The sequence below is a fragment of the Simochromis diagramma genome, unplaced genomic scaffold (genome assembly GCF_900408965.1).
Source record: "Simochromis diagramma unplaced genomic scaffold, fSimDia1.1 OVJJ01000590.1, whole genome shotgun sequence".
Classification (NCBI taxonomy): Eukaryota; Metazoa; Chordata; class Actinopteri; order Cichliformes; family Cichlidae; genus Simochromis; species Simochromis diagramma.
In genome coordinates, this window is record NW_024387057.1 from 420,163 (window position 1) to 447,460 (window position 27,298).

Here is a 27,298-nt window from a genome sequence, read left to right on the forward strand (position 1 = left end):
GGTAGTCGTCCAGCCTTAGCAAGGCATCAGACCCCACTGGCAACCACAGGTCACTTGGAAAAGATGTGTATTCCCCAGCGAGTGGTTGCTGGAGGTTCCTTGTTATTGCTTTGGTCAGATTGCTGCAGTTGTCTGTAGTTTACATGGAAGACACCTGCCAACTTCTCACCAAGTAGAATTGAAACTGTGAAGAGGGCAATGCAAAACAGAAACGGAGATTTCAAAGTAAAAGTTTTGAAATGTATTGGCTTCAGCGGTGAGCCAGAACTTTCTCCGTATACCTGTGTTTTTTTTTTTGCTATTTTTCAAGTTTTGCTACTACTTGGTGAGGAGTTGGTGTACATTGTAGGCACATAGATTGGCTTCATGCAAACTGCAGCAGACCTTTGCAGTCTTTCATCAACCAAAAACAGGAGGTTTTCAGTCCATCAAGCTCCTTACTATTTCACCAAGCTACTGTCAGTAACCTCCAGGAGCCGGTCGGACAAATAGACATTTTTCATTAGCAAGGTGACCTGGGGGGTTTCTAGGCTGTGTGACTGAGACGTTTCTGTGCTACGCTTTTTCACAAATTGCATACCAATGTATCAGTCAGGCTCCAGTAACAAATGAGTAATGCGCATTGTCTTTGAAGCAATACACTGCTTTTGATTAGTGTAGTGTTGATTTGTCCTAGTGTAACTTTCATCTTGCTGCTACAAATCAACTTTATACCTCTGAGATGGGGCTGTGTCTTCTCTCTGCAGTGATTAAAGGCACAAATCACACAAATTCTTTAAGCACATGGATTTTCTTTGGCATCTTGAGATTAAAATTTACCAAAAGCGTCATTCGTTGGCACTTGAAAAAACCAAAAATATTTCAAAGAGCCAGTAGTGGCAGCCTAAATAACATGTTTTTATGGGCTAAGGTTTGTAGGTCTATTAGTAAACCACTTGCTATGTTGAGGTTAGAGTTTGAGCATGTCAGATTCCATTGGGTTGTTTTCTTTGGTAAGTGAGTGTGTTCATAAGTTTGTCTGTCTGTCTCTGTTTGTGTAAATGACTGTAGGTAGGTAATTGGTACATGTATGTGAACCCATAAGTATGCTTGCATCCCTTTGTCATCATGTGTGAGTCTTTTTGTTAACTTTTTAACCTTCTCCTCTTCGAATTGTGTAAGATTTCCATCTTAGAGACTATTAGTTGTCTTTTCAACCTCGGCAAGAAACGTTGTTCCAAGTAGTTGTCCAAATATAGAGACAAAGTTTGTATTGGCCAGAGTTTTAATCAGTTCATTTTGAAAGGCCATGTGCTGGCAGGAAAACCGTCCCCCAGCGCACGATACGAATCACCCCCAAACCCCCACCTAACTTTTTCAAAGAAGAACACAAAAGCAAATATAATCAGTTTCACTTCACTAAACACTAAATGCAAGTGTTTCCCAGCAACAGCACATTTGTATTACTGTTTTCGTTCGTTTTCTCGGAGAACAAATATGCACAACATCGTGTTATTTATAGCAAGCTTTTCCATTGTGCAAATCCATGGTAACTCAGGCTGAATCCATACAATCCCAGAGCAATAATGACCTAGATGTGTCCTCCTCCTCCTCCTCTTCAATGGACCTCCCAGCATGAGCTTCCTCTTGATGTTATAAGGTCTAATATAATCCTACTAACGACTGGCCCAGTCCAGAACAAACACAACAATCAATGAATTGCAACTTTACGGTAATATTGACCACAGTCGCTGACATCTCAATTTTCTGCTTAATAAGAGGAAATCTCCACCAAAAATTGATGCCAAGATAAATAAACCCCTCAGGAGAAGAGGAGGACATGGAGAAAGGAACATGAGGAAGAAATGCAGCTACAGCAACAAGAGTCAGCATAACAAAGGAAAATGCTGCGTCTGTCTGTGCAGTGTGGTCTGACCCAAGTCTGGAAGAGATGGGATACATTTTCATGGATGCTTTAAGCCGGCGACAGTCCCCAAATCATTCCCTGCGCATAAGCAGTTTCAACATGCCAGTCTGGAGTCAGGAAAGCAACAAGCTTCACCACACTGTTGCCTCTGTTTATTTCAAAAATCAAAGCTAGGCCTTGGAGATGATGCCGTGGCTGCTCGGAGAGTGAGGTAATGATCTCTGTATTGCAAATATTGCATAACATGTCAGATTCCATGTTAAAAAATGTTTTTCATATCATGGATTTATAGGAGTGTAGCCAGAATACAATTTAGGTGCAAGCACATTATTGGATGATTTAAAAAAAACATTAGCTGTCACTTTTTGGTGATTGATTCCATTAGTCATATAGTAAAGGGATCTGTTTTACAGCGAAAAAGGCAGAGATAGCTTTCCTACCAACAATAGCCTCAACAAAACGCATTCCACAAAAAAAGCCATGTCATTGCTGGCTCTAAATCTAAGATTCTTCTGGCTTTCTGGTAGGTACCAAGAAATGATGACAAACTGATTATTGACCAATAGTGAGTGAGACTGTGTGCCATTCGTTTATATTGAAGTTTCACAAAAAGGGGTAAAAACATATCTCTAAAAGGAGGAAGGCTGCTCAATAGCTCTTTATTTTGTATATATTTAGCTAACTAACTCTCCTGGCTGGTAAACTATAATGTCGGGGTTAACCCTGGACTATGAATGTGGTTCATTCCTTACTAGGGGTAAATTGCCATGCGAACATATACTGTAGACCTAACAGGTATGAAATTACCGCCTGTTGCCCAGCAAAGTCTCTGGAAAATATCATCACCGTTCCTGAAACATCACTGAAACCTCTGTGCATGAATAGCAGAAGGGTCTAAAGGTTTCCTGTATATTCTAGTCTTTGTGTTTCCCGGATGAGCATCAGTAATAAATATAGAGTCTTAGCACAACTTTATTCCTTTCATTTTTTCTGCTGAATGCACTAATTTAGGCGCCGACTTGTACATGAAATCAGTCGCACATTCATGCAGCGCTTTTAATACTAAACTACTGTAATGAGTTTTCCCTCTCACATACACTCACATCGCTGCTTTGTGTGCAGCAGCTGTTTTAATTTTCAGTCCAGATTATGTGTTTAACCTCTGCATATTTTTCTAACATAAAAACATAATCTTTCTTTGTAAAACCAGACCCCTCAGTTACCAGTAGACTTATCTACAATCAGATACTTCTAGAAACATCTCTTTAATGTGAATATGCTTATTGCTAAATTGCGAACCCCTGGAGTAATTTAGCAACTTTGTCTGACTGCAAAGCCTGATGGCTGATATCTGGGTAAGTGAAGCCAGAAAGGAGAAAGTACCTTGGCTATACTGAACTCGCTTTATAGTACAGGGCCCAAAAGCGTACATATCAATTAAATCCTAAAAATGTCCACACAAAAAAAAACCCAAACAACAAACTCTGAACAAAAAAGAGAAATTGTGAATGACCTAAAATATAATGTCCAAGTCTCACTCAGATCATTACTGCTCCTGTATATTTTTCCCAGTGAAGTAAAACAGCTCTTTTCCTGTATTTACCGGTGTCAGAGGAACAGAAATTTCAAAATAAACTGTTTTTTGTACCAGTGTATGAAATAATGACATTTTAATTTGAATATCACAATTAGTAAGGTCAACTTCTCAATCTTTCAAATATTTTTTCGTCTCATTTCAGCTTGAATGTAATATTTTAAGATCTTATCTTAGGTTTCAAAAGAAAACTTGTTTGGCTAATAAATGAGCCTGTACAATATCTGAAATCTGTATCAGGGATCAAGTGCAAGTTTCGAGGCGCGAGAGTCCTCCACAGGTTTTTCCATTTGTTTATGTTTCTGACCTAGTTAATTCACTCATATAGGTCGAATATAGCTAATATTTTATGTAAATCTTAGACATCCCCTACAATCTCATCTGCATATCAAGCAACCTCACCTGACCTTCATATCCCACACAATACTTCATGATTAAGTCAAAAAATGTGATCACATTTTGCCTCATAGTCATCGCCATCAACGCCTCCCTGAGCTGCTGAAGGTTCCTTCCTGTTAAAAGGGTGTTTTTCTTTCCCAATGTCACCAAGTGCATGCTCAAAAGTGGTCGTTCGAATTTAGTGTCTTCATCTTAAAATATAAAGCACCTTGAGACGACTATTGCTTTGTTGCTGCTTTTTTTTCCAGTGTAACATAGTGTCGTAATGTATTTAAAAAAGACTTTGTGGAAATACATCAACGCTTCTTTTTCTCCCAGTTGCTCAGAGCAGCCTGTCACTGTGTGCGTGTGTGTTTGTTCTCAAATGAGAACATGGGATGAGTAATTTAGAGAGAAGATGCAATTTCTATGCTGCATTGGACAAAAACAATTTAATTTCAGTTTAACTTTCAGAAAAGATCACTCATCAATCATTATGCCTTAAGTGGAGGTTCTCAAAACCACAAAGAGTGTTTTTGAAGTTACATGAGGATTGCATAGATGATTGTTAACCTGTCTGGGGTGTAGTTGGCAAAAAAAATTTAGGGCTAGAAAACTATTCATAGAAGAGGAGAGCCATTACAGGAAATTGCTCCCAATTTGGCAACCAGTGACATACTTACCAGTACCTAATAATTTAAAAGTCTTCACCAAAGTCTGCCTATGCGAGAGGATTTGTAAGCAAACTCAGTTTGACTAAGAAGTACAGCGCCATCCGAAGTGTTGGCCAAAAGAGAGTGTGGACAGTTAGTTAATTGCCAGACACAGTAGGCTGGACAGCTGTGTGTGTTAGCTTGATGGCTTCTGTCACAACACCATTCATCAAACTCAACAACTCAACCAGGAACAACAAGAGAGAGAGAGGGAGAGACACAGAGAGAAGGAGAGAAGCTATTTCAACAATGTGATGTCAAGGCGAAAGGCTATCTTGGCTGGCAAATGAGAAGCTTTTTCAATTATCTGACAACTAGCCTCAGTGTTGCACTTTCAGAAAAGGCTCAGTGAGGCAGTGATTGTGATCCAATCACACACCCCAGAGAAACAGTTTGCTCCTCATAATAGTCTTTGTGTTGTCAAAATAAATCATTAATCTTGTTATTTGGACTTTTGGAGATTTCTTGTAACCTCTCTTGGGAGAAATGGGTAGCAAAAGAATAAATCAGTGAAGACAAATTATCCTGTCTAGTTTAACAATAACAGGAAAACTACCAGAAATGCAGAAGATAAAATATGTTAGAAATAGTTTGGATCTGGAAAAGGATGGGACATCCTGCTTCACTATTACAACTAATTTTCTGATCATCATAACAAAAGAAAGAAAATAGAATATTACTGCTTCAAGCTGGTGTTAGGAAGCATTTGTATTCAGTTCCTGTGCTGTTTTATAGGTGACATACGAACACAGACTGTGCAGTGTTGTTTATTTCTGCTGTCATTTCTACAGTGTGATAGGATTCCTTCATTGTATGGCTTTCAATTTGTTTACTTTTGTATACTTTACATACCTCTAAATTTGTCTTGAACAACCCCTCATTTTCTTGTATTTTGCTTCCAAGGAGCCACACTTTCTTCTAAATTTGAAAAGTTGTTTAGAACAATAGTTTTTTTTAAGGTTTTTTGAAAGCCTTTCAAAGTTTTTCTTTGGACATTGGCTGCTTTTTCACAAGCAGAGCCCCATTAAGTTATAGTAAAAAGGGAACTGTAGAAGAAAGCGGAGCATATAGCAGCATAAGGGATGACTCAGTGTTACCTGTTACCAGGTCTTCCTATGAGCTCTTTCTAAAACTGAAAATTTTAAGCCTTACAAACTTGAATTTTAAAAGTAGAGTCAAAGCTCTCAAAGATCCAGCTCCCAAACTGGGAGCTGGATCCTTTGGAGAGAGGCGTGGCAGCTCAAGGCTCTGCCTCCCATTCTACTTTTAAATAGACAAAACATTAAAAATAATACAAAAATAAATAGCTATGTTAACATTAAACTGTGAATATATCAGTGCAGACTATCTCACAAAGCAGAACATACATTTTTGATCTGCATATCACAGGAAACATTTTTCACATTTTATCTAGAAAGTTCTGATAGCCTGTCGTCACAATTCAGTGAAGAGCATGAACCCTTTAAAAACCTTCTACTTGAACTACTTTAACCCAAAGTACAGCTTTTTTTTTTAAACAGCACTTCAGAGGAAAGATATTTTTGGAAGCCTTTAGCTTTCCTTCACTCCACAGCCACAAGTTTCTAATGCTCCACAGAGCATTAGAAACTTGATTTAGCACGTGATAATAACCTCACACTGGCAACAAAATGAAATTAGATTTATGAGGCAGATTGCTCTGAGGCAACTTTCAGGTCTCTGCAAGTCATTTAACAGACAAGTTGAAAGGTAGAAAATCCATCTAAAAACTTTATTTAAGAACTTTTAGAAATGTTGAGTGTAAATATACTTGATTTGCAATTCATGCTGTGGGCCAAATATCCTTTTCTATGGGCATGAGCAGCTGGTTGGCGCGTGTGGAAACCAATCTGATGAAAATGAGTTCTGTGGAATAAAGTCACTGAAACAGAGATGATGGGGCATGAAACAATGTGTGAGAGGCTTGGAAAAATGACTTCAAATCTGTTGGAGCTACAAGAGATCCAAAAAAGTGGAGTACGTGTGCTCTCAAGTGAAAACATTTCAGGAGTCATTTGCCTCAAAAATGAGACCCAACCACAGGTAGGAGTTAAGACATTTACTTTAAGTAAATCTGCTATGGTTTTGTATTTCTGTGAAGCTTTTTTGCTAACAGAAACAACACTGCTAAAGAATCAGTGATTCAACCAAGAAAAAAGATCAAATAAGTAAGTGAGTAAGTGACCTAGTTTTTCTGAAATATCCAAAGTATGTGTCCCTGAAATGTTGCTCAATAACACCAACATTGAGTCTGGTGTCTGTGATTGTCCCTAAATGTGTGCATGTTGTCCTGTTGGGCTCCTACAGAAATGTTGTTGTTATTCTTACCACCAAAGCCAAGAGCAGATAGCCTGTCAAAACAAGCCCTCCAACTTCCGACCGACGGGGAGACAGCTTTCCGAACGGATGCAGTTGGGTTGCTTGTTTTTGTCCTCTGTGGAATGCCTGCAAATAAAGTTTTTGTTTCTGGAACGTGGATCTCAGAGAAGTAAAAAACTGTGGCGGATTATAACAACAGCTTTCACTATTCAACTTTATCAGCCGGTATATTTGAGTGAGCACATACTCAAGTGCACATTTCCAAGTGGTGCCTGCTGCTGCCAATGCAGAAAGAATCATTAACCAGCTTTTCTCAGAACCAGGTGGGTTCAGGCTCTGATCAAAGTTATGGGATGGGGCTGATGGGATGACAGCAGCATGGTGGTGGTACAGAGGTCCTCATTTGAATTCAGGATAGCTGCCATGCATTTATAAAGCTTTGATTAACAGCTGTGGTACCTTGGCACTGTCGTTAGCCCCTCAAGGTGTGGAAATGTTTTGTAGTCACTTCTGCCAAATGCAATGAGGTGCCTGCTTTTGAAGTTCTACAAGCATCTGCTCAGGTTTTATTTCCTCTGCAGGTTTCCATCTTTGAAAATGAGTGTGTTTAAACTGCACTGCACTAACATCCCATTCATATCATTGTGACACCCTAAATCATACTCTGCTTTATCAATCATACCATATATCCATCCAATCATTTATCTATCCATTGTCTGCCGCTTATCCCACCTCCTCCAGCTCTTCTCGGTACGGCATTGAGATGGTACCAAGGCATAATCTCTCCAGCACACCTTGGGTTTGCTGCAGGTCCTACACCTGGTAGGACATGCATGAAACACCTCATCTAGCACACACCCAGGAGGCTTCCTGGTAAGATGCCTGAAGCACCTTGGTTGCCTTCAGTATGGAGGAGTAGCAGCTCTGTGAGTCCCTCCTGACTAATGTCTGGCCATCTTATCCAATCTCAAAGGGAGAAGCACCCTACAAGATAAACATCATTCTGCTTTCAGTAGAACTTTTAGGTAGCCAGTAAGACCACAGATCGAGCAAGAAAGTTTAAAGAAGATTGGACCTTCACAAACTGATTCTGATGAAATCAGACATTCAATCCCCAAATGCAACAGACTGTAACTGAAGACTGCCTACTGATGTACCTTTACTATGTCTTACTCATCATTTTTTCTTTTAATTGGTTGATTCTAATTAAATATGACTATCCAAATGCAGGAAAAAATGCAGAGAAAATGGAGGGGAAGGTGTAAAAGATATTACAAGAAACTGGACACAGATACATGACCCCTGATAAATTCTGCAGTATCCTTGATGCGTGCAGCAGAACAACGAATACAGTTTCTAGAAAACAGGTCCTGCTGGATGGTATTTCTGCATGTACAGTGTGTCTAAGAGACAATACATTTTTCCTGTACATAAAAAAAAAAAAAATAAAAAATCATCAACTCCACATATGGACTGCTCATCTCACTCTTCCTTCTTGCCAGAGTTTGAGGCGTTGCTGGAGAGGAGATGGATTCATGGCTCTTACAACTAATCCCTCGAGGCCTGCTGGTCCCTTCACTATCACAGATGCTTTGACAGATAACACTGGCCCCAAACCAGATACTGAAGTGTATCTGGTTTGGGTGTATCAGCTGTCCCACTGCTGGCTGCTTATTATCTCCTCTCTGGAGCTACGCCGGCCACCATTGAAGGCTCTGCCAGAGTGTAATTGAATAAATGCACAGGGTGTACAACACAGAGAAACCTCTAGCTGACATATAGCTGTCCAGAGTTCCTCCGAACAGCCCATGAAGCATGAGACGATTGCTCCAGTAAATTATGTGATACTATAAATCCCCATCCAGTGCGTTTGACTGTGCTTATTTACGATGTGCCGTCGTGGTGTCGGGTCAGAGTTGCAGCCCCGGGTGGTTTGCCCCTTTTTTTCACGGCTAATCAATGTTAAGTTCAAGAGTTTACTGAAATAAAATCGCATTTTTAATAGAGCTGGTGGAATTTTTTTTAATATTTAGATTCAGCACAGTTAAGAGTGTAAGCACAATGATGTCATCTCGTTGTTTTATGTAGGTTATTACATGGATTAAGAAAGAACAACATTTTAAAAACTTTAAGCACGACTTGGATTTGCCCGGACTTTTACAGCTTGCTGGCTAAGTCTCAAACACATGTTACTCTTTGAAGCTTAAATTCTACTTTTTTCATCTTTCTTTCTCTCCCCCCTCGGTTATTAGAGAATGACTGCTTTATTATTATATTTTTTTCCCGTGCTCTATCAGGGGAAATTAATTTTTCTGAGCAAAAACAGCTGCAGTCTATATCTATTATGACTATATTATCAAGCAGAACTGCATTTTATACCTGTGCACACAAAAACCTGCTTTATTTAGCAGCTGTTGATTAGTAGCACATGCATTTGTTCCTATTCATGAAATACCATTGTGCATCATTACCTGCTGCCCTCTCTGCTTTATGCCTTGAATGATAAGATGCATGCTGAGAGTAACTATAAAGGGCAGTGCCTTCCCACACTCGGGCTCCTGTGGTCGCCTTTATGTTAATACCCTGACCTAAACTATGTGGAGGGTATTATTAGTGGGTATGCATGCATATGCTCCATTTGGTGGCATCTCCACAGTCACTAACACCAGCCACTGACTCAAAGCGAAAGCAGAAACCCCACTGTAGTTTTAGCAGACAGCTAATAAAAGACATTAAAAAAGAAATACAGCTAACAGTGCTCACTAATCCACACCAGCTTCTTCATTTGTTTTGACATGAAGAGTCTTGAAATGTTAACATTTGGATTCACACAACACCCTGCTAACACCTGGTAGGAGCCAAGGGGGGGGGTGACGGGCTTGCCAGTGTGCACTGACAGCTGGGAGTGGGCGTAGCCGGCCTCTTCGGACTGAGAACCAGAGCAAGCAGCTGGATTTTTGAGAATCAGAGAACGTAACCTCTCTCTCTCATCTATTCTCTCTCCATCTTCCTTTTCTTCCCCTTTAGCTCCACGGGCTCTGTAATTACTCTACTCCTGCCAGAGCTGCTTGAAGTTGAGCCAATTAGACAATAAAGAGCAGAGCTTACTCTCCTGCTCCTCGGCGGTCACACCCTTGCGTGCCTCGTCTCTCTTCACCTCTCGTATTTTACAATCTGTCATGTTTAGATCTCATGTTCTGTTTGGATTCGGGATACAGAAGAATATCCTCTTAACACGCTTTTCTTTGTTTCCTTTCCGTCTTCGTTAAAAAATTCTTTATGATATGCCCTTTTTGCCTTTGCGTAAGTGTGTAAGTGGATATCTGTCCTTCTGACTTCATCTTGGCTCGTTGTGCTTCTTTTATTCGTTGGTTCTTCTCTACCTTGTTGTTCTGACTGCTTTTTCTTTTTATCCAACCTCCACTTACAACATAACAAGACACTTTGAGCTTGGCCTCCACAGCAAAGTGTTGGATTTTTGTTCTGTGCTCTCGAGAAAATAAAGATATGTTTCTCTAACTTTAATGTCCTGTCTAATTGCATGTGCTGGATTGTAAACGGTGGCTAAAGTTAGTTTGTAAACTGGAGCTGGTGTCTGGGGCGGACACAGCAACTCGGTCTGTGTTGCCCACTGTTCCCTGGCGGTTTTAGACCACTGGCAAGCAGCTGCATAGTCTGTAGGAGAAATAATTACAATTGTAGACTTTCTCCTTTTTTTTGGTCCCTTCTCCCCATCCTGCTCTCATTGCCTGTCCTGCTGATGTAGGGTTTTTAGGAACCTTGGTATTGAGGGCTGTTGTTAGTGGTCTTGTGTGACGTTCTTCGTTATTCAATTTAGTCATGTGACAAGAGCTGCAGCTATATTGGTCGCATGCTGGCATGCACAGCAATGAGTGGGACGTGTGTATTTGAATGGTGAACATGTACAGTAACAGCATGACTCTATTAAGTCCGGCTCAAGTTTGTCTCACTTGTCAACTTAAACTTCTCGGACTATAAGTGTGACATCTTGGGAAATTTACTTTCTTGGAGAGAGTTAGATGAGAACTCTGATACTGCTCTCACGTCTTCTGGTAGGTTAGCTTACCATTAAGACAAGATCTCAATGGTGACTACTCTGTTGGCTCTATCTAGAGGCAAAAAATTATCTTATTACCACCTCTAGCGTTCATTTACATTGATAAAAGCAGTGTCATATGGGAGCTATGTTTCAGACTATTGACCGAGAACAGTTATCATCTCATTACAAGACCAGAGCAAGTTAATCCTCCGGTCCCAAAAATATGTTGAGATACATATACTGGATAACAACAGCTCTCTAATTCCAAAAAGTTGATTCTGTTCATCTGGACGTAGCGCTTTTAGTGGAAGAAACGTTCCGTCACTCATCCAAGTGACTTCTCCAGTCTCAGCTGACAGCTCTCACATTTTTGAGGGTCTACAGCATAATGCCAAAACACCTCTGACTGCCTAAGTTCAAACCGAGCATCATAATGTGTCTGAAGAATGGAAAATATCCAGTGAGAAGCAGTTCCCTGGGAGAAAATGTCTTGTTGATGTCAGATATCAGAGGAGAATGGCTAGACTTGTCAAGAAGCGCTGTGTGGCAGGCAGGAGTTGGACCCAAAATGCAGGCTCTCAGACACAAGGCTTAAACTCAAAAAACTCAGCTTTATTTGCTAGCAGGGGAAAAGCATACAAAACAAAACTACACTGGGAAATCTAAGTTCATAAGCAAACACGGGGAGAGAGTAACACACAGCAATGAGGGACGATGAGAAACACAGGGCTTAAATACACTGGGGAATAACGAGGGAATGAGACACAGAAGGAGAGCACAGCTGGGGGAAATCAGAACTGACGAGACAAGGAAGCAAAGCAGGATACACTCACATGAGGCACAGACCTTCAAAGTAAAACAGGAAGTATAACACTGAGATGCGGACTAGACACGGTGGAGACAGAGACACTAAGAAACACAGAGACATAAACCATAAGGCATAGAACTGAAAGAACCAAGAGGCTAGAGATGGTAAATAATACACAGAGGGAAATACTAGGCACAGAATACAAGAAACTAGACTTAAGGGAGTAACTAAAGACCAACAATGAGAATATAATTTACAATACAAAGTGACAAAAAGCACAGGAAACTCAAAACACTTCAGTCAAAAACCCAGGACCCTGACAAGACTGCTTCGAGCTGATAGAAAGGCAAAGGTAACTTAAATAACTATTTGTTAGAGCCAAGTTATGCATAATCTCTGAACACACAACATGTCAAACCTTAAAGCCCACCCCAGTGCCACTCCTGTCAGGTTGGAACAGATATTGGAACAGAAAACAGAAAACGACTTGCAAAGGTTCATTAAAACTGGACAGAAAAACACCGAACGGGCTTCTTGAACATGGCAGTGAGTTCACTGTCATCCACTTACCAGATCTCAGTTCAACAGAGCATCTTTGGGCTTTGGTGGAAGGGGAGATTTGCATCATGGATGTTCAGCAGACAAATCTGCAGCAACTGTGTGATTAGGGCTGGGTGATATGGCCTAAAATCCATATCACAGTATAATTTGAAGCATGTGTGGTAACGATATATATCGTGATATATTCTTTTCTTCTGTATAAGTATTTTACACACTATAATGCACACTTAAAATCCTTTAATTTTCACAAAAATCGACAGTGTGCCTTATGTATGAATTCTGGTTGTGCTTACTGACCTCAAACAGATTTTATGTGATACACGGCACTCAAAAATCTGTCAAAAATGTTTTAGTACGACTTTGGTAAGCTATGAAGCCGCACCGCTTGATGGATTAGGGAAGCATTACGGCTGCTGTAGTCAGGAGCCTCGCGGAGTACTTTGGGTCCAAAACTCCATCTGCTTCAGGTCCCAAAGTCAAACGGACATTGCGGCATCACTGAGAGTCCAAAACTGTCTAAATTCTTTCATCCTTAATAAAATGATCAGTGTTGCTGCTTTACCAGGTGTAACAATTAAGTTTAACATCCATGAAAACAGAATTTATTAAATTCAACAGAGTTAGAAGTTAGCAGGAAGTTAGCTCGCTAGTTTCCACCTAAACATGATATAGCATGTTCTGACTGGGAGATATCTGAAAAAATTAAAAAGTACAGCTCTGGTATCACTTCCAACATAAATGAAGACAGAAAACTAAGCAGTGACGTTTGTAGGGTTACTGAAGTTGGCCTAGCTGGTATATAATGATGTCCTACGTGATCGCTAGCAAAACCGCTACGTTAGCATAACATTAGCACAGTGAAGCTGAAGGATGAACGCTAACTTTTTTCCACTCGATAAAAGTTAACGTGAGGGTTTCTGGTGGTTAGGGACAAATGCAATTGCATAGCAGGATGCTATACACGGACCAAACTTCAGTCAGGAGAACAACTGAGATAATCCATCCATAATACGAGGTTAGTCATTAATATACTGCAACAACATGGGAATAGAGCAGCTGCGAGAGAATTCGACATTAATGAATCAATGGTAGGGAAGTAGAGGAAGCGCAGTTTTTGGCTTCGTCTCTTTACTATTACTGTCGCCCGGCATAATTTGCAGATGATGTTGTTTGCAACCGCTGCAATGGTTTTGACCAAAACAGGCACAGCTTGATGATGACACCATCAACATGCGCTATCGCGGTAGAGCGGTATAGTAAAAATCTCTACCGTTGGCCATATACCGTTTATACCGCCCACCCCTATGTGTGATGCTGTTAAAATGGACCAAAATCTCTGAATGGACCAAAATCTTGCAGCAGTCTCGAGGCAAATAAAAAAGGGGGTCCAACCCCATACTAGTAAGGTGTACCTAATAAAGTATCTGTGCATGTCTGCTTGGACATCGGAGCTCTGTAGGTGATCTATGTGGGTTTGCAACGCCATCGTTTTGGTCTTGTGGCTTCCGGCTTGTTGATGCGTGATCAGTTTGGGATTGTGGCAATTAGCAGGGCGGATCAACACAATAAACTTTTTATTATGTTCCTTGAATCATTTGTAAACAATTTGCAGGATGCGTTGTCCATCTGGGAGGGCCCGCTGTCAGTGAATGACACTGACGTGGCTGTTTGTGTCAAATTAACATCCACATGAATGCCAGGACCAAATGCGTCCCGGTGGAGCACTAGATTTTACTGGCTTGTCAGTTAATGTTTTAGCTGATCAGTGTAACGCCCTTATGTGTGCACTTTTGTTCTTTTGGACTTTTACTGAGCAGCTTTACTGATTCTTTAAAAAGAATATTGAGCTAAGTTCAACTTTATTTATTCATGTGATCTATGTCTTTTTCTCCAACAGCAAATCCTTCGTCACTCCCGCAGTAATGCCACCAAGGTGATTTTCCTCATCACTGACGGCTACTCTAACGGTGGAGACCCTCGGCCTGTGGCGGCGGCTCTGAGAGAACGCGGCGTTGAGATCTTCACTTTGGGCATCTGGCAGGGTAACATCAGGGAGCTACACGACATGGCCTCTCAGCCCAAAGACCAGCACTGCTACCTGGTGCACAACTTCGCCGAGTTTGAGGCCCTGGCTCGTCGAGCTCTGCACGAAGGTAAGGAGTGACAGAGAAAGGTTCCAGATTTCCAGTGATTATTAAAAGAAACATCTGCGATCTCATGTCAAAGCTTTACTTAAACATGTATCAAATCTCCCCTCTTTCCCACTTAACCCGTTTGGTTTTCCAGGGGTGAGTTACATCATGCTTGATGTTATTCTTAATAATAAAAGTTCAGGCTACGCCAGCTTCTTTGAAGCCTGAGCGCATCCAATGTCACCATTTGACCCGTAGCAATATTTCTGTACTAGTGCTTTCACCCCGTTAAGTTTCTGTGCTTCTTTCAAAGTAAGCGGATAATATTTTACATTAAATCTGACAACATGCATTTCACACGATAACTTCTGTTTTGTGCTGCCAGCAGCCATTAGCCCTCACTTCTAAGCAGATTAGACGCAGCAACGCTCTTTTTCCCACACTTGAAGGGAAATTCCCCACTGTTCAGTGAAAATAGGGATCCAGTCACGGTTTTAAAACTTAAAATCTCACCATAAAATATCACAGACGAGTGCAGAGCGAGCTGTAAATCACGCACATGCTTACGCGGGCTCTGAGCGACCACGTCCGCATACACAGTGGCTGAAATTCCAGATGAGGCTGCAGTAGTAGAAGCGCTGGTGAGACGGGATAAGGCTACGAGAATGAAAGCCAACCCACACCGTACTATCAGCTCAGCCTCCGGTCTGTCTCTCACCCTCTGTCTTGAAGTCTGGCCCCTCTGCCAACAGCAGTCTCAAAGCACAAAGACAGGTTTCACATGGCCCTGTGGCTCTGTCAGCCATCCAGCAGTTGCAATAAAAACAAAACAAATAAGGCGGCAGGTTAATTTCTAGAAGTAAAATTAAATTTGACATTTAGCCTTGGTCACACCATCAAAGACAGTTTTCTCCCCTTGGCTCAGGCAGTAATGCCACAGCTCCCATTTCATTTTGGGCTTTCCTTTGCGAGCTCTAGTGGAGTTTATGCAAGAAAGATGATTTGGCAGGCTTTAAAAGTCGGTTGTACCTTTGTGGCTCACAAGTGGTGCCTGTTTTGATTCATTCTGTCTGCATTTCTGTGGTTAAGATGTCTGTTTGTCTCTGTCTGACAGATGTGTTGTAGCGCACACAAGAACAAAAAAATAAAGCAAAGCTTTGTTTCATCTTGCAGTTGTTGAAGAGCGTGTTTTTCTTTACGACTTCATACAAAAATAAAGTTGCTGAAGGTTAAATGGTGCCAGAAGACTCCCCATTTTTCACATATTTTGGTCGTCTGCACCAATCGCTCCGTCAGACTTCCTTAATGATGGTGTTTTACCCAGCATTTAACTCGACACTTGAAAATGTCTTATTCTCAGGCAGTGTAATTGAAACCTGTGCTTCTCTGCGCTTGCTTGCTTCCCTCAGACCTCCCTACGGGCAGCTACATCCAGGAGGATCTGTCACGCTGCGCTTCTTTGTGTGAAGCGGGCAAGGATTGCTGCGACCTGATGGCCAGCTGCAAGTGCGGCACACACACCGGGCAGTACGACTGCATATGTGAGAAGGGATACTACGGCAAGGGTCTGCAGCACGAGTGCACAGGTAGGGCAGATTATATCTGTTTAATATTGGCTGTGATGATCTGTGAATTTTCTGTAAGGCCCGAGTCACTAATGCTGACTGATCCTTCTTAAAAATGTCACATGTAGCAGATGTGAGATAAACTGCTTGTGACCTACGCAGCTGGGTTTTTACACAGAGCAATTTGTGCACAGATTATGTTGTTCACATTGTGAAAGAACACCTCATGTGTTATGTTAACACCTAAGATCAAAGTTCAAAGCTTTTCGCTAGTAAAACAAATCCTCCCTGCTTTCGAAATTGACATGTGGAGCTCCTTTTTGGTTTCTTACCCCCACCACATTACGATCGCAGCCTCAGGTTGCTCCTGAGCTCACCGGGGGTGGATGTTAAATAAGCAGCCTGTCTACTTAACGCAGTGTAAGCTTTCCGCAAGACAGATCGCTATCACCAAACCTAGTTTATGTGATATAGCGGTGGAGAACTGTTAGTGATGTTTGTGTGTTCTCAGGACCCCAATTATCCTTCACTTACCTTTGACTCTTACACTCCCAGAAGGGGAGTCCTGCTCCCACCTTCACTTTCCACCTTTAATCACACCTCGTCCAAGGTTTTCTTTACTCTCTACATGCACCAGATATGCTTCTGTCTTTTTAAAATGAACTGCCTTTTTTCTGTGACTCTTACTGCTCCAACTTGCACGTATGTTTTGTGATTGTCCATTTGAGGACAAAAAAGAATCTGTTTCATCCGTTGCCAGAGTGCTCTGCCTTTTACCCTCAAGTTTCTTACTACTAGTTAGTAGAAAGTCGGGCCTCTGGGATCTATTATTTGTCTTTTTAGATGACAGCATCGGTGAAAGTTGCTCTAATGTATTTGTGTGATGTAGACATAAACATCTCCAGGCATATATTAATGAGGTGCACATACACTGATTTATCTCTTGGGCTGTGATCCATAAAATCCATAAGCTACATGTTTCATTAAAAGCTGTAATAATGTAAGAACTGTTTGTGTCGAAGACCAGCTGCAGACGGGTTAAAGTGCACAGCTGAAGTGGTGATGTTGGAGAGCTTTCTCTTTTTGTCTTTTGTTCTTCTGAACACAAACATTTACCTTTCCTATCACCTTTCCTGGAATTTCTTAGAGTCGAATTTCCAATCTCTGAGTATGTTTTTTTGACGTAATATGATTTAATCCACCCCATGTTGTGTTAATCTCCAAAGAACAGAAAACAAAGGAAGCATGTTTAATATTCCTCTTTTGGGTTTTCACACTATAGTCAAAGAATCCTAAACATGGGAGTAAAGATGGTTGTAGTGTGAAAAGAAATGTCTTAAAGCATTATTTTGGACAAATGGAACTAATTTTTTTCTGCAGATTCTGGAGATTGTTAATATTAAAGTTAACTTAAAATGTCTAAATAAAGATGGACAAAGAGTGGAAAGACTCGTGTTTGGAAGGACTGTTTGAGGACAATCTGGGACTCAATCAACTTTTCTGCTGACTTAACTTCTGGGGAAAGGGCAGTTTTTTTAGGCTTCCAGTAAACGCAACAGATATCCAGTTAGCTGATATCATTAGTCCAGTTCAAAACTTCACGTTTGTTGCTCTGGTCATTGTTTACATTCTCTTTTTTCTCTTTTTTTTCCACATGGACTTTTTGCTCAACCGTGATTGGTAAGCAGAAGTTGGATTAGAGGTCAAAACCACAAAGTCTTGCTTACAGATTCTGCGTATTGTGTGTAGATCTTTGTTAAGATAAGAGACTCTTACGATCAGAAACATTTGAAATCATCTCTCGGATTAGATTATGAAATTCAAGATATCAGAGAGATTCATGTCTAACAGTTCCCAGACATAAATAATAAATACATCCTTGCTGAACAGAAATGTTGAGGCAGCAGCTCTGCATGTGTTAAGTCAGCTTTTAAGTCTTGGAACAAGCCCGACTGCAGAATTGATAAAAACTTTGTGGCAGTTCATTAATTTTCGGCCTAACACGCTGCAGACAATCATGTTAAAACACTGGCCAGCGGCTTGTGTAATAACACATTAATTTGTCTTCCATATGTCCGTCTCTGCTCTGTTAAATCTCCAGTTACACTGTGTAGTGTTACATGCTGTCATTGCATGAGGTTAGGGGTTGATACATAATTATTATTTTTTGTTACCAAACGTGCAATCATCAGATTCACAGGGGGCCTGTCGGACTGTAATTGTTGGAGAGCGGCTAAAAGACGCAGTGGTTTTGTTAAAGCTCTGTCACTGAGGCAGCTCACCCTGCTTGCGAGTAAGACAGGTGGGAGGGATTGAGAAGAAAATCGACCCTGAGTGCACTGCCTAGAGGTAACAATAACAGAAATCTGGATAACAATCACCTCTAATAATGGGAAACGACGGGCGGTAATCCCCCGTCGCGCTCGCCCTCTGGGTCTCTTCACCCACATGTTTTCAATCCAGCGTTTGATAACACGCAGGGAAGGAGGAATGAGAGAAATTTCAGTAACAGAGAAGTTTAAATAATTCAGAACGTCAGAAAGAGAACGTGAGAGCTGCAGGGAGTAAGTAGGAATTCCAAAGTAAAGGGCATCGGGGTCATCGTGCCAAAACACACGCCTCCCTAATTCTCATCAGATGTTGTCGAGACTAGAGCCCCCCCACTCTGCTTATTAATGCTTTTTAATGCTTTAATTAATAGCAGGGAGCCGACTTTAGAGTTGGCTCAGCCGGCGCGAGGAAGGAAGGACACAGCGAGGCGCTGAAACCGCAACTCGGGACCGCTTCCTCCGTCTGTCTCCGACCCGCTTGTGTAATGCGCTCTCATGGAGGAGGAGGCGTGAGTTAATGTGTCGTGGACGCTTGATTGTCTGTGAGCTGACGTGTACCCGCAGAAGCATGTGTCACTGCACGCCGAGGCACATTAGCGGTGTGAGCTTCGGTTTTTGTTAACTGGTGCGAAAGAGGCTCGTATGTTTTTGAACCCTGCATTTATTGGAGGTTTTATATTTTCTAATTTCTTACAAGGCTTCTTTGGTGTAGCGGTGGCTCCAGCACCAATTAAGTTTGCAGTATGTAACATGTGAGGAAACTTGACAAGCTCCTGCTGTTCTTAGAAAAATCCAACATTTTTTTTTCTTTAATACTCTGTTGCTTTAACCTTAATGGTTTTGGCTGAACTGTTGGTGTTGTGTGAATTGTGGGTACATTGTGTGCGTCAGCCGTGCCAGGTCTCTTGAGTGGCAGTGTATACACTGCAGCACCGCTGCCGGAGCTGGATGCCAGGCTTGGGTTTGTTGTCTGCATCACGAGTTTGCAAACATTTTTATGCTTTTTCAGACTCTGTTTTCTCACATTAACATTAACAGTCTTTGACACATCTGAAAAGAATATGGCCGTGCTCGGTCCTGTCAGTGGGTTGTTATTATCATTGGCTGACGGGCTCTATTGGAAACGCTATCCAAATCCCTCCAGCGCACAGCAGTGTTGTTTATGAAGCTGTCGACAGCCAAGTGAAACAGCCTCTTCCACAAAACATGACTGGAATCTCAGCAGATAGAAACAGATGATGAAGCCAGTTCCTGCAATGTTTGGTTTATTCCGACAGGCCAAATAGGACATTGTTGTCTCTCTGCTCAAATACCAATCCCAAAGCTTCAGGGACAGTATCACCGAGGATCACCAGAGGAATGGGGAAGCGGATAAATGTAGTAAGGGGCTGAGACGAGTCCAGAGGGGGTAACATGTTTTCCTCCTGTCACACTTTCTGGCTTATCAGACTCTTCTGTAGCCTGAGAGAATGACAGGAGCTCTGGACTGTGTTAATGTGGTGTCAGCACAGGCCTTTGTTCTGCTCTGGACAGCTCTGCCAGAGACGAATCGAGAAAGGGGGGAGAATGAGTGAGAGCAGAAGATACTATGAAAGCCAAAAGTAAACAAAAAAACCTTGTAAAACAAAAATAAAAAAGTTAAAACAGCAAGAAATTAACAGATAATGGCATGCTGCTCTGCCATTGATTTATACTGTAAAATCTTCATTTCTGTGTTGTCCAAATCAAATATAATTACACTTTTGCCTGATAGCTATTCATACTCTTTAATACGCTTTAATTCTGTGTGATATATTTTATTGCCATGTCTGCACTGGCAATCCATTCTCATCTATCAGATGCCACTGACGTCGACGATATGCGTAAATGTGTCCTTTGGCGTCAACGTCTTAACACACGAGCCGCAGCAGTAGTACACGCAGAAAGAAAACAGTACAGACCAACAAAGTATGTGTCATGTCCTGTCTGAGAGTCTGGCATTTTGCAGTCTCTTTAGCTCTGTTATTACTCCCTGATTTCTTTCCTGTTCGCTACCTTATTTCTTTCCCCTTTAATTCCGTGGTTAGAGTTTGGCATTAAAGAAGCTTAGTTGGGAAAAGGAGATGGATTTACTTATAATATAAACCCTCATGACATGAGCTTTACATGCTAAAAAATTACCGTTACCTAATTGCATATAAATGTAACACCGGGGGGGTCCTTCCCAAGTCTGTATGTGACAAGTTGGTAGTGAAAAAACATTCAAACTGCTGCCATAACCTAATGTTGCACAGCACAGATACATTTTACCTGTAACAGCAGAACTAGGCAGTGGTCTGGAAATCCTGGAAACATCTGCAAACCTACGTGGAAGTACAGTTTTTTACAGTTTTTACAGTATTTGGTTTGACCACCTGTATTCTTCAGGACAGTCTGAACTTTCTTGGCAGCTTTCTTGTCGTTTCTTTAAGTAGTCTTCAGGAATAGTTCTCCAGGACATTCAAAGCTCTTCTTTGGATGTTTCTACCTTTAGTTGATCCCACATTGCTTCAATGATGTTGTGGTCCGGGCTCTGGGGAGGCCACTCCATGACTAATAGTGCTTCACTGTGTGTTTTTCTATCAAGGTATGCTTTTACTGCATGTGTTTTGGATCATTATCATACTTACAAATTAAACTGCTGCTATTCAGATTCTTCTTACATGGTATTACATTGTGGATCAAAATCTAATGTTCATAATTCCACGAGTTTTGACCAGATCTCCAACACCACTGACTGAATTCCAAACCATGACAGAGCCTCCACTGTGTCTTACAGATGGCTTTAGATGCTCGCTGTTATACCTCTTGGTGATTTGAACCACAAATATCAAATTTGGATTTATCACTCTATCAGACCGGCAGCCACTGATTTCAGTTGCAGTGGCCACAGGTCCAGTTCTTCCTCAGTCTTTTCTCCCTGTTTCCCTTCCTCAAAAATGGCCACTGAGACCATTTCAGATCAGGCTTCAGTGAGCAGTAGATGTATGTAGGACCAGATGTATGTCAGGTAAAGTCAACGAATTGCCGCCGCAGTGCTATTTATTCAAACTTCACAGCAGGAAACACATAAAAAGTGATTTCACATATGAATTATTTTGGCTGGTGGACTGCTCAGAATATTTCAGAATATATTTTATTTCATTTTTTATATACCTAAGCTTTGCTTTGTAACCTTTTTGTACTTGCAGCCAAAGCTACCTGACAGAAAAAATCTTGAAGCCTAATAAAAAGCAGAAATACGATTTATGTCAGTCAAGCGATTCTAAAGGTCAAGAGTGAACTTCCAGGGGATAAACTTTTGTTTGTTTTTCTTTTTTTTATTGGCAACAACAACAGTGCAACAATCAAGACCAGAAGTCTCTTACATTTTTCTCTGAGTGGATTTGAGTTGCGCTGAAATATGCACAATATTTACTTATTGATGGATGTTTGCGATTTTGGAAATGAGGAAATATTTTTAGATGGCTTACCCTTTTTAAGGCCGTTATCTGACTGTAAGCTGTTGACTGGAATGCATTGAGTGCAGCAAAACAACTCTTCTGAGCTGATACCACAAGAGTTGCACAATGTTTACAGAATAAAGTTCACAAAAGCCTCTTGATCCCAAAGGGAGACGCGTGGCAGCAGTGAGCTTCTGCTTGACCCTAAACATCCATTTCTTTGTGGATGTCCTGTCTGTTGTCCGAGACGAGCAGCGTTTGCCGCGTCTGCTCGGTAAATACTTGTGTGAATGACCGAAGGATTTCTGGAGGGGAAGCCTTGAGGTAGACATAAATCTAACAGAGGAATTAAAATGACAACAGAGGTGGGATTTGCTAAATGCTAAGGAGGAATAAGAAAAGTGTTGAAATGGCAGAAATCTCTTGGCGTTACTGGGATGTTGCAATCATTTTTTTTCTCTTTTGGCCTCCACCTCTGAGCTGAGGTCTCCAGTTTTTATGATGAATAGTCAAAATAGTAAAAACTGAACTCTGAGGAATGCGGCTGAGCTTGACACAACACTGTCTTGGTTCCCGACACTGTGCAGCTCATCTCACTTTGCACTGTCACACTAACACAAGTATATACTACGCTGGGATCCACTCACGAGCACGGCGACGTGCTTTTGGTGCGCTTACGCACATCAAAATATGTGAAGGATCTAAAACAACCCAGGCAAGCTTGGTGCAGAGTTTATATCTGTTGAGGCAGCACGCACACACACACACACACACACACACACACACACACACACACACACACACACACACACACACACACACACACACTGTGTTGTCATATTACAAAAAGAGGAATTTCATATTTTCACTCTCAAGAAAAATTTGTGAATAATAACCAGAACCTCTTGCAGGATTCCCAGGATTTCTCTTCTGATTAATCATAAAATGTGGTCTGATCTTCTTCCAAGTCACACTTAATTTCAGACAAACACAATCTGGTTAAACTAATGAAACAAAAACAGCTTATAAGTATAAGCTGCCACTCAAGAAACCTGGCACGGCTGACGCACACGATGTACCCACAATTCACACAACACCAACAGTTAAGCCAAAACCATAAAGGTTAAAGCAACAGAGTATTAAAGAAAAAATGTAGAAAAAGTAAATGAACCTCTGTGCTGAGGACCCCTCCTTATAAATAACGTTGCTTGCAAAGCTTTATGTTCTCAAGAAAAACTATTTCCTGTGAACCACTGTTGATCAAAACAACTTTCACAGGACCTTAGAAGATCGAATCTAAGAAAAAAAGTGAAAAAGTGACTTGGATGAGTGATGAAATGTTTCACCCACTAAAAACGCAACATCCAGATGAACCGATGACCTTAGAAGATGCACAAAGCTGCACTGGCTGCAAAAGCATTTGGCTCCTGGGCATCTTTCAGAATCACACCAAGAGAACTTAGTGCAGTACTGAGAGAGACAAATGACATTGAGGTTCACAGAGAAGCACCTGCTGAAATCCCTACAGTTTGCTAAAATCGATGTTTTTGTGTTATTAAAGTGGAAAAACACTAAACGTGAATGGAAACCTCAGAAGAAACCACTACTTTCCAAATATTGCACCACATTTCCACTTTGCAAAATACCTCCTAGATGTTTGAGACAAAAGTTTAGCTTTTTTTTTTTGCCAAAAATAGGAAATGCTATGTTTGGAGAAAACACAATTGCACAGCTACACTGAAACCTCACTGCCATATCTTAATCTAAGTTAACCTAAGCGTCATGGTTTGAGGTTGCTGTGTTTGCTTCGGGGGCCTGTACGCCCTCCAGTCGTTGAGGGAGCAATGAATTCAAAATGGCATCAAGAACATTTACAGGGCAGCAGTCCGTGACCCAAAGCTGAGGAGAGTTTGAATGATGCCACAGCAGAATTGTTGTTTTTGTTGTTTGCCAAGTCAGATTCCTGACCTTGACTCAGTTGAGCTGCTGTGGTTTGACCTGAAGAGATCTGTTCACTCGAGACATCCCAGAAGAATGAAAATGAAACCGTTTTATTGGAGAAATGGTCCAAAAACACCTTCTAATTGTTGTGCAAGTCTTATAAGCAACTTTAGGAATCGTCTTAGGGAGACGGTACAAGCGCCTAACTTATAACATTTTTCCAGCCTGCTCTGAGTGATTGCTCTGTGAATTCAATAACTGTGTGTTATCAGTTTAGTCAAACTGTGTTTTTGTCAAACTGGATTTTGTGGCTGATCAATACAGAAGTCTTGGTAATTTCAAAGCTTTCACACACCAGTTTTGTTCCAGTAACTGACACTGGTCCTCTGTTTGCTGAATTGTTTGCACTTTAAATGTTTTTAAAAGTAAATTTCTACCAGAGGAGCAAATTTCGGTGAACTCCTCCAACATGTTGCATAAGCTTTCTTATAAAGACTCTCTGTTTCCTCTTGCTGTATAAATCCTAATCCCCACAGCATCAATAACCACAGCAGACTGTCTGCTTCTGTTCAGTTTGTCTGCATCTGTCCAAGTCCTTCTTTCTTAATGTTTTGTGGTGAAAGTGGAGTTGCTCAACATGAATCCTGGCTCCGTTTGGTGTAGTTATGAGCGTGGTGGTGTAGAGTGGGGTGAGGGGGTTGGTGGCAGATGCCTCAGATTTCCTGAGAACGAGAAAGGAAGGAAGGTTTTGGGGGGATTCGAGTCCCCCGCTCCCCTTTCATTGCTTAAACTGAATGAAAGTTTAGGTTCTTTGGTGAGCAGAGAGTGGAAAGTGAGAGAGGGCACTTCGTTACCCCAGAGCTGTGCGTCTGCTGCGGTGGGTGGACGGAGAGCTTTCAGGAACTGAGGAAGGACCCGACTGGCTCTGTGCCATTACTCTGTGGGTGAGGTTGGGGGTCTGCGGTGCAGTAATGCAAAGAAACAAGTTTTATCCCAGACTCATTCATGACAGCAGTAAATGTGATGTTGACTAATGGCTATTTTGGGTTTTCTTTTTTTATTTACAACTTGTATTGTTTTTATTAGCCTTGTTAGCAGCTCTGTGGCAGAGATGGTCTACTCTCTAGAGATCTACTTCAAATCTCTCACTTTTCTTCAAGTTACCACCCAGTTCATTTACGCTGTGAATGTCTACTGAATGAATAGGCTCCAAATTTGCACTTCATGAACTCTAAAGAGGCACTGTGCAATACTTACTTACTTGGTATCGAGCCAATACCAAGAAAATACAGGGCCAGCGCTGGCATCGATACTGCTGTTACTTGGATCGATCTGCCGAGCACTACTGTAACGACTTTGGTGCACGTCTTCCTCTCTACCTTATTAGGAAGTACAATCACTCCGTTGACACGCTGGGTTTTTAAAACCAAACAAAAAGGCCTTTTACAAATGTTTTCACTCATTAAAGATTGTTTACTTAAGTCCTAAATCACCATGTAGTGCTGACATCTATATTACAGCACAGTCGCTCCACCCTCTCCCGCCCTCCTGTCTGCATTAAATGACACATAGGTTTGTAAAAAGCCTAAATTGATGACTGCTGCTACTGTGTTTTTTAGGTCAGGGATGTTGTAAAGTAGACACGGCCGGTGTTGTAAACCGAGGCCATTCTGAGCGTGTGTGAAGAGGGGAAAAAAGAGACAAAGATGAAGGAGCGAGGACGCAGAGAGGCTATAAAGTAGTGCTAATGGGATCCTCCTCTGCAGGAAAGCATGGAAAACAAGGAGCCGTGAAACAGCCAGTGGTTCGAAGCAGAATCTCACTGTGTTATTAACACTTGTCCCCAACCATCCATCCTTCCTTCTTTCCTTCTAACCGTCTCTCCATCAGGTTCTGTTTTGTTTTTTCCCATACTCACCTAGATTCCCTTCTTATGTTGCCCTCTCTGTGCCTCTCTGCAGTTACTTTCATGTGCCACCACTTGAAATAGTGAGCTACTGAGTGGTATTAAGCAGACCATGAAAAACTTCTGTTAAATTGTAAGTAAGTAAGTAATTTGGTACAACAGCAAAGTCAGAAATCATATATATCAAAAACTGTATTCATAACAATAATAGCCAGTAATGAATCATATATTAACTCTTACTATAGTTGTCTTGAAGGTTTTATTTTTTATTATCTTGACTTTTTGCTCTTTAACTAGTTTCTTTTTACTTCCACCTCTCCCTCACTCATAGCTTAAACTGAAAATAGCCCCCCTGAGGATCATGCACCTCTCAGACTGGACTGAATGTCTCTTTTAGCATCTTAAAGCTTTTCTCCAGTGGCTTTTAAAGTTTTTTGCCCTTCTTCAAATCCAGCGTGTTTGTCCCTTTCTGTGACCCTCATCTGTCTCTGGATTTTCTCCAGTGCTCTTTCAGCTCCCACCTATTTCCTCACACTTAACAACACCTTCACTGGGTGTATGCATGTATGTTTGTGTGCAATCTGTTGACTGAAGTCTCTCCAGTTGGAGGGAGGTGATGAAGAGGGATGCACGATGTTGCCAAGCGTTGCAGGCTGAGGATGGAGGCAGTCAGCTGCTGCGAGATTTGTAGAAGAGTTTAGATTTTCTTCATGTACATAAACTACCTTATCTCAGTAAAACCCCTTGATTCAGGTCCACAATTACACTGTTTTGTTAAAGATATATTTTTGACAACAGAGTAGATGGGAAAGCAGAGGGAAGGGTGGTAGAAAAAAAACACAACTACATCAGTCCATCGTAGTGAAGAGAGAGCTGAGTGTAAAAGCAAAGCTGTCGATTTACTAGTCGATCTACATCCCTACATTCAACTGTGGTCACGAGCTCTGGGTAGTGACTGAAAGAAAGAGATTGCAGATACAGCGCTGGAAATGAGCTTTCTCTGCAGGATGGCTGGGCTTAGTAATTGGATGAAATTTCAGTCATCAGAGAGGGGCTCAGAGCTACTCCTCCACATCGAAAGGAGAAAGTTGAAGTGGTTCAGGCATCTGACAAGGATGCCTCCTAGGTGAGGTTTTTTGGACAAGTCCTACAGGGAGGAGGCCCTGGGCCAGTCTCAGGTGGATGGATGGGTGGAGCAGGTTAAAGACTTGGCCACAGTGCATGCGTGAAAATAGCTACATACCTTTAGAAAAAAACAACTCAGAAACAATCAGTCCCCCGCTGCATATGCTGTATGAGCATGTATCCTCTAGGTGAGTTACTCCCTTAACTCCAAAACCCAACAGGGGAACGCCAACTTTGAGGCAACAGTGGGACTGACAGAGTTTATGTGTGTGTTTGCATTGGTGTGTTTTTTGCATGTGTATGTGCTGTATGTCCTCATGCAGGTCCAATAACACCGCCTTTTGGTGAAACAGTGACGTGACAGTTGAAAAGGATATGAAAACATGTTGGTGTTAACATCCTGAGTGCGGTGCTACGTCGTCCCAAGTGTACTGAGATCATACTGCGGCATGCTATCACAACATTTCTCAGCATACTGACA

At 41.5% G+C, this 27,298-nt stretch overlaps 1 protein-coding gene across 1 annotated transcript in view; it reads left to right on the top strand.

The window, feature by feature from the left end:
- svep1 (sushi, von Willebrand factor type A, EGF and pentraxin domain containing 1) overlaps positions 1 to 27,298 on the top strand; it is a 106,350-nt gene that overhangs the window by 22,402 nt on the left and 56,650 nt on the right. Inside the window, exons 2-3 of the mRNA XM_040045135.1 lie at positions 14,255 to 14,510; positions 15,899 to 16,075. Of these exons, the coding sequence (XP_039901069.1) occupies positions 14,255 to 14,510; positions 15,899 to 16,075 (433 nt within the window). The remainder of the gene's footprint in view (positions 1 to 14,254; positions 14,511 to 15,898; positions 16,076 to 27,298) is intronic.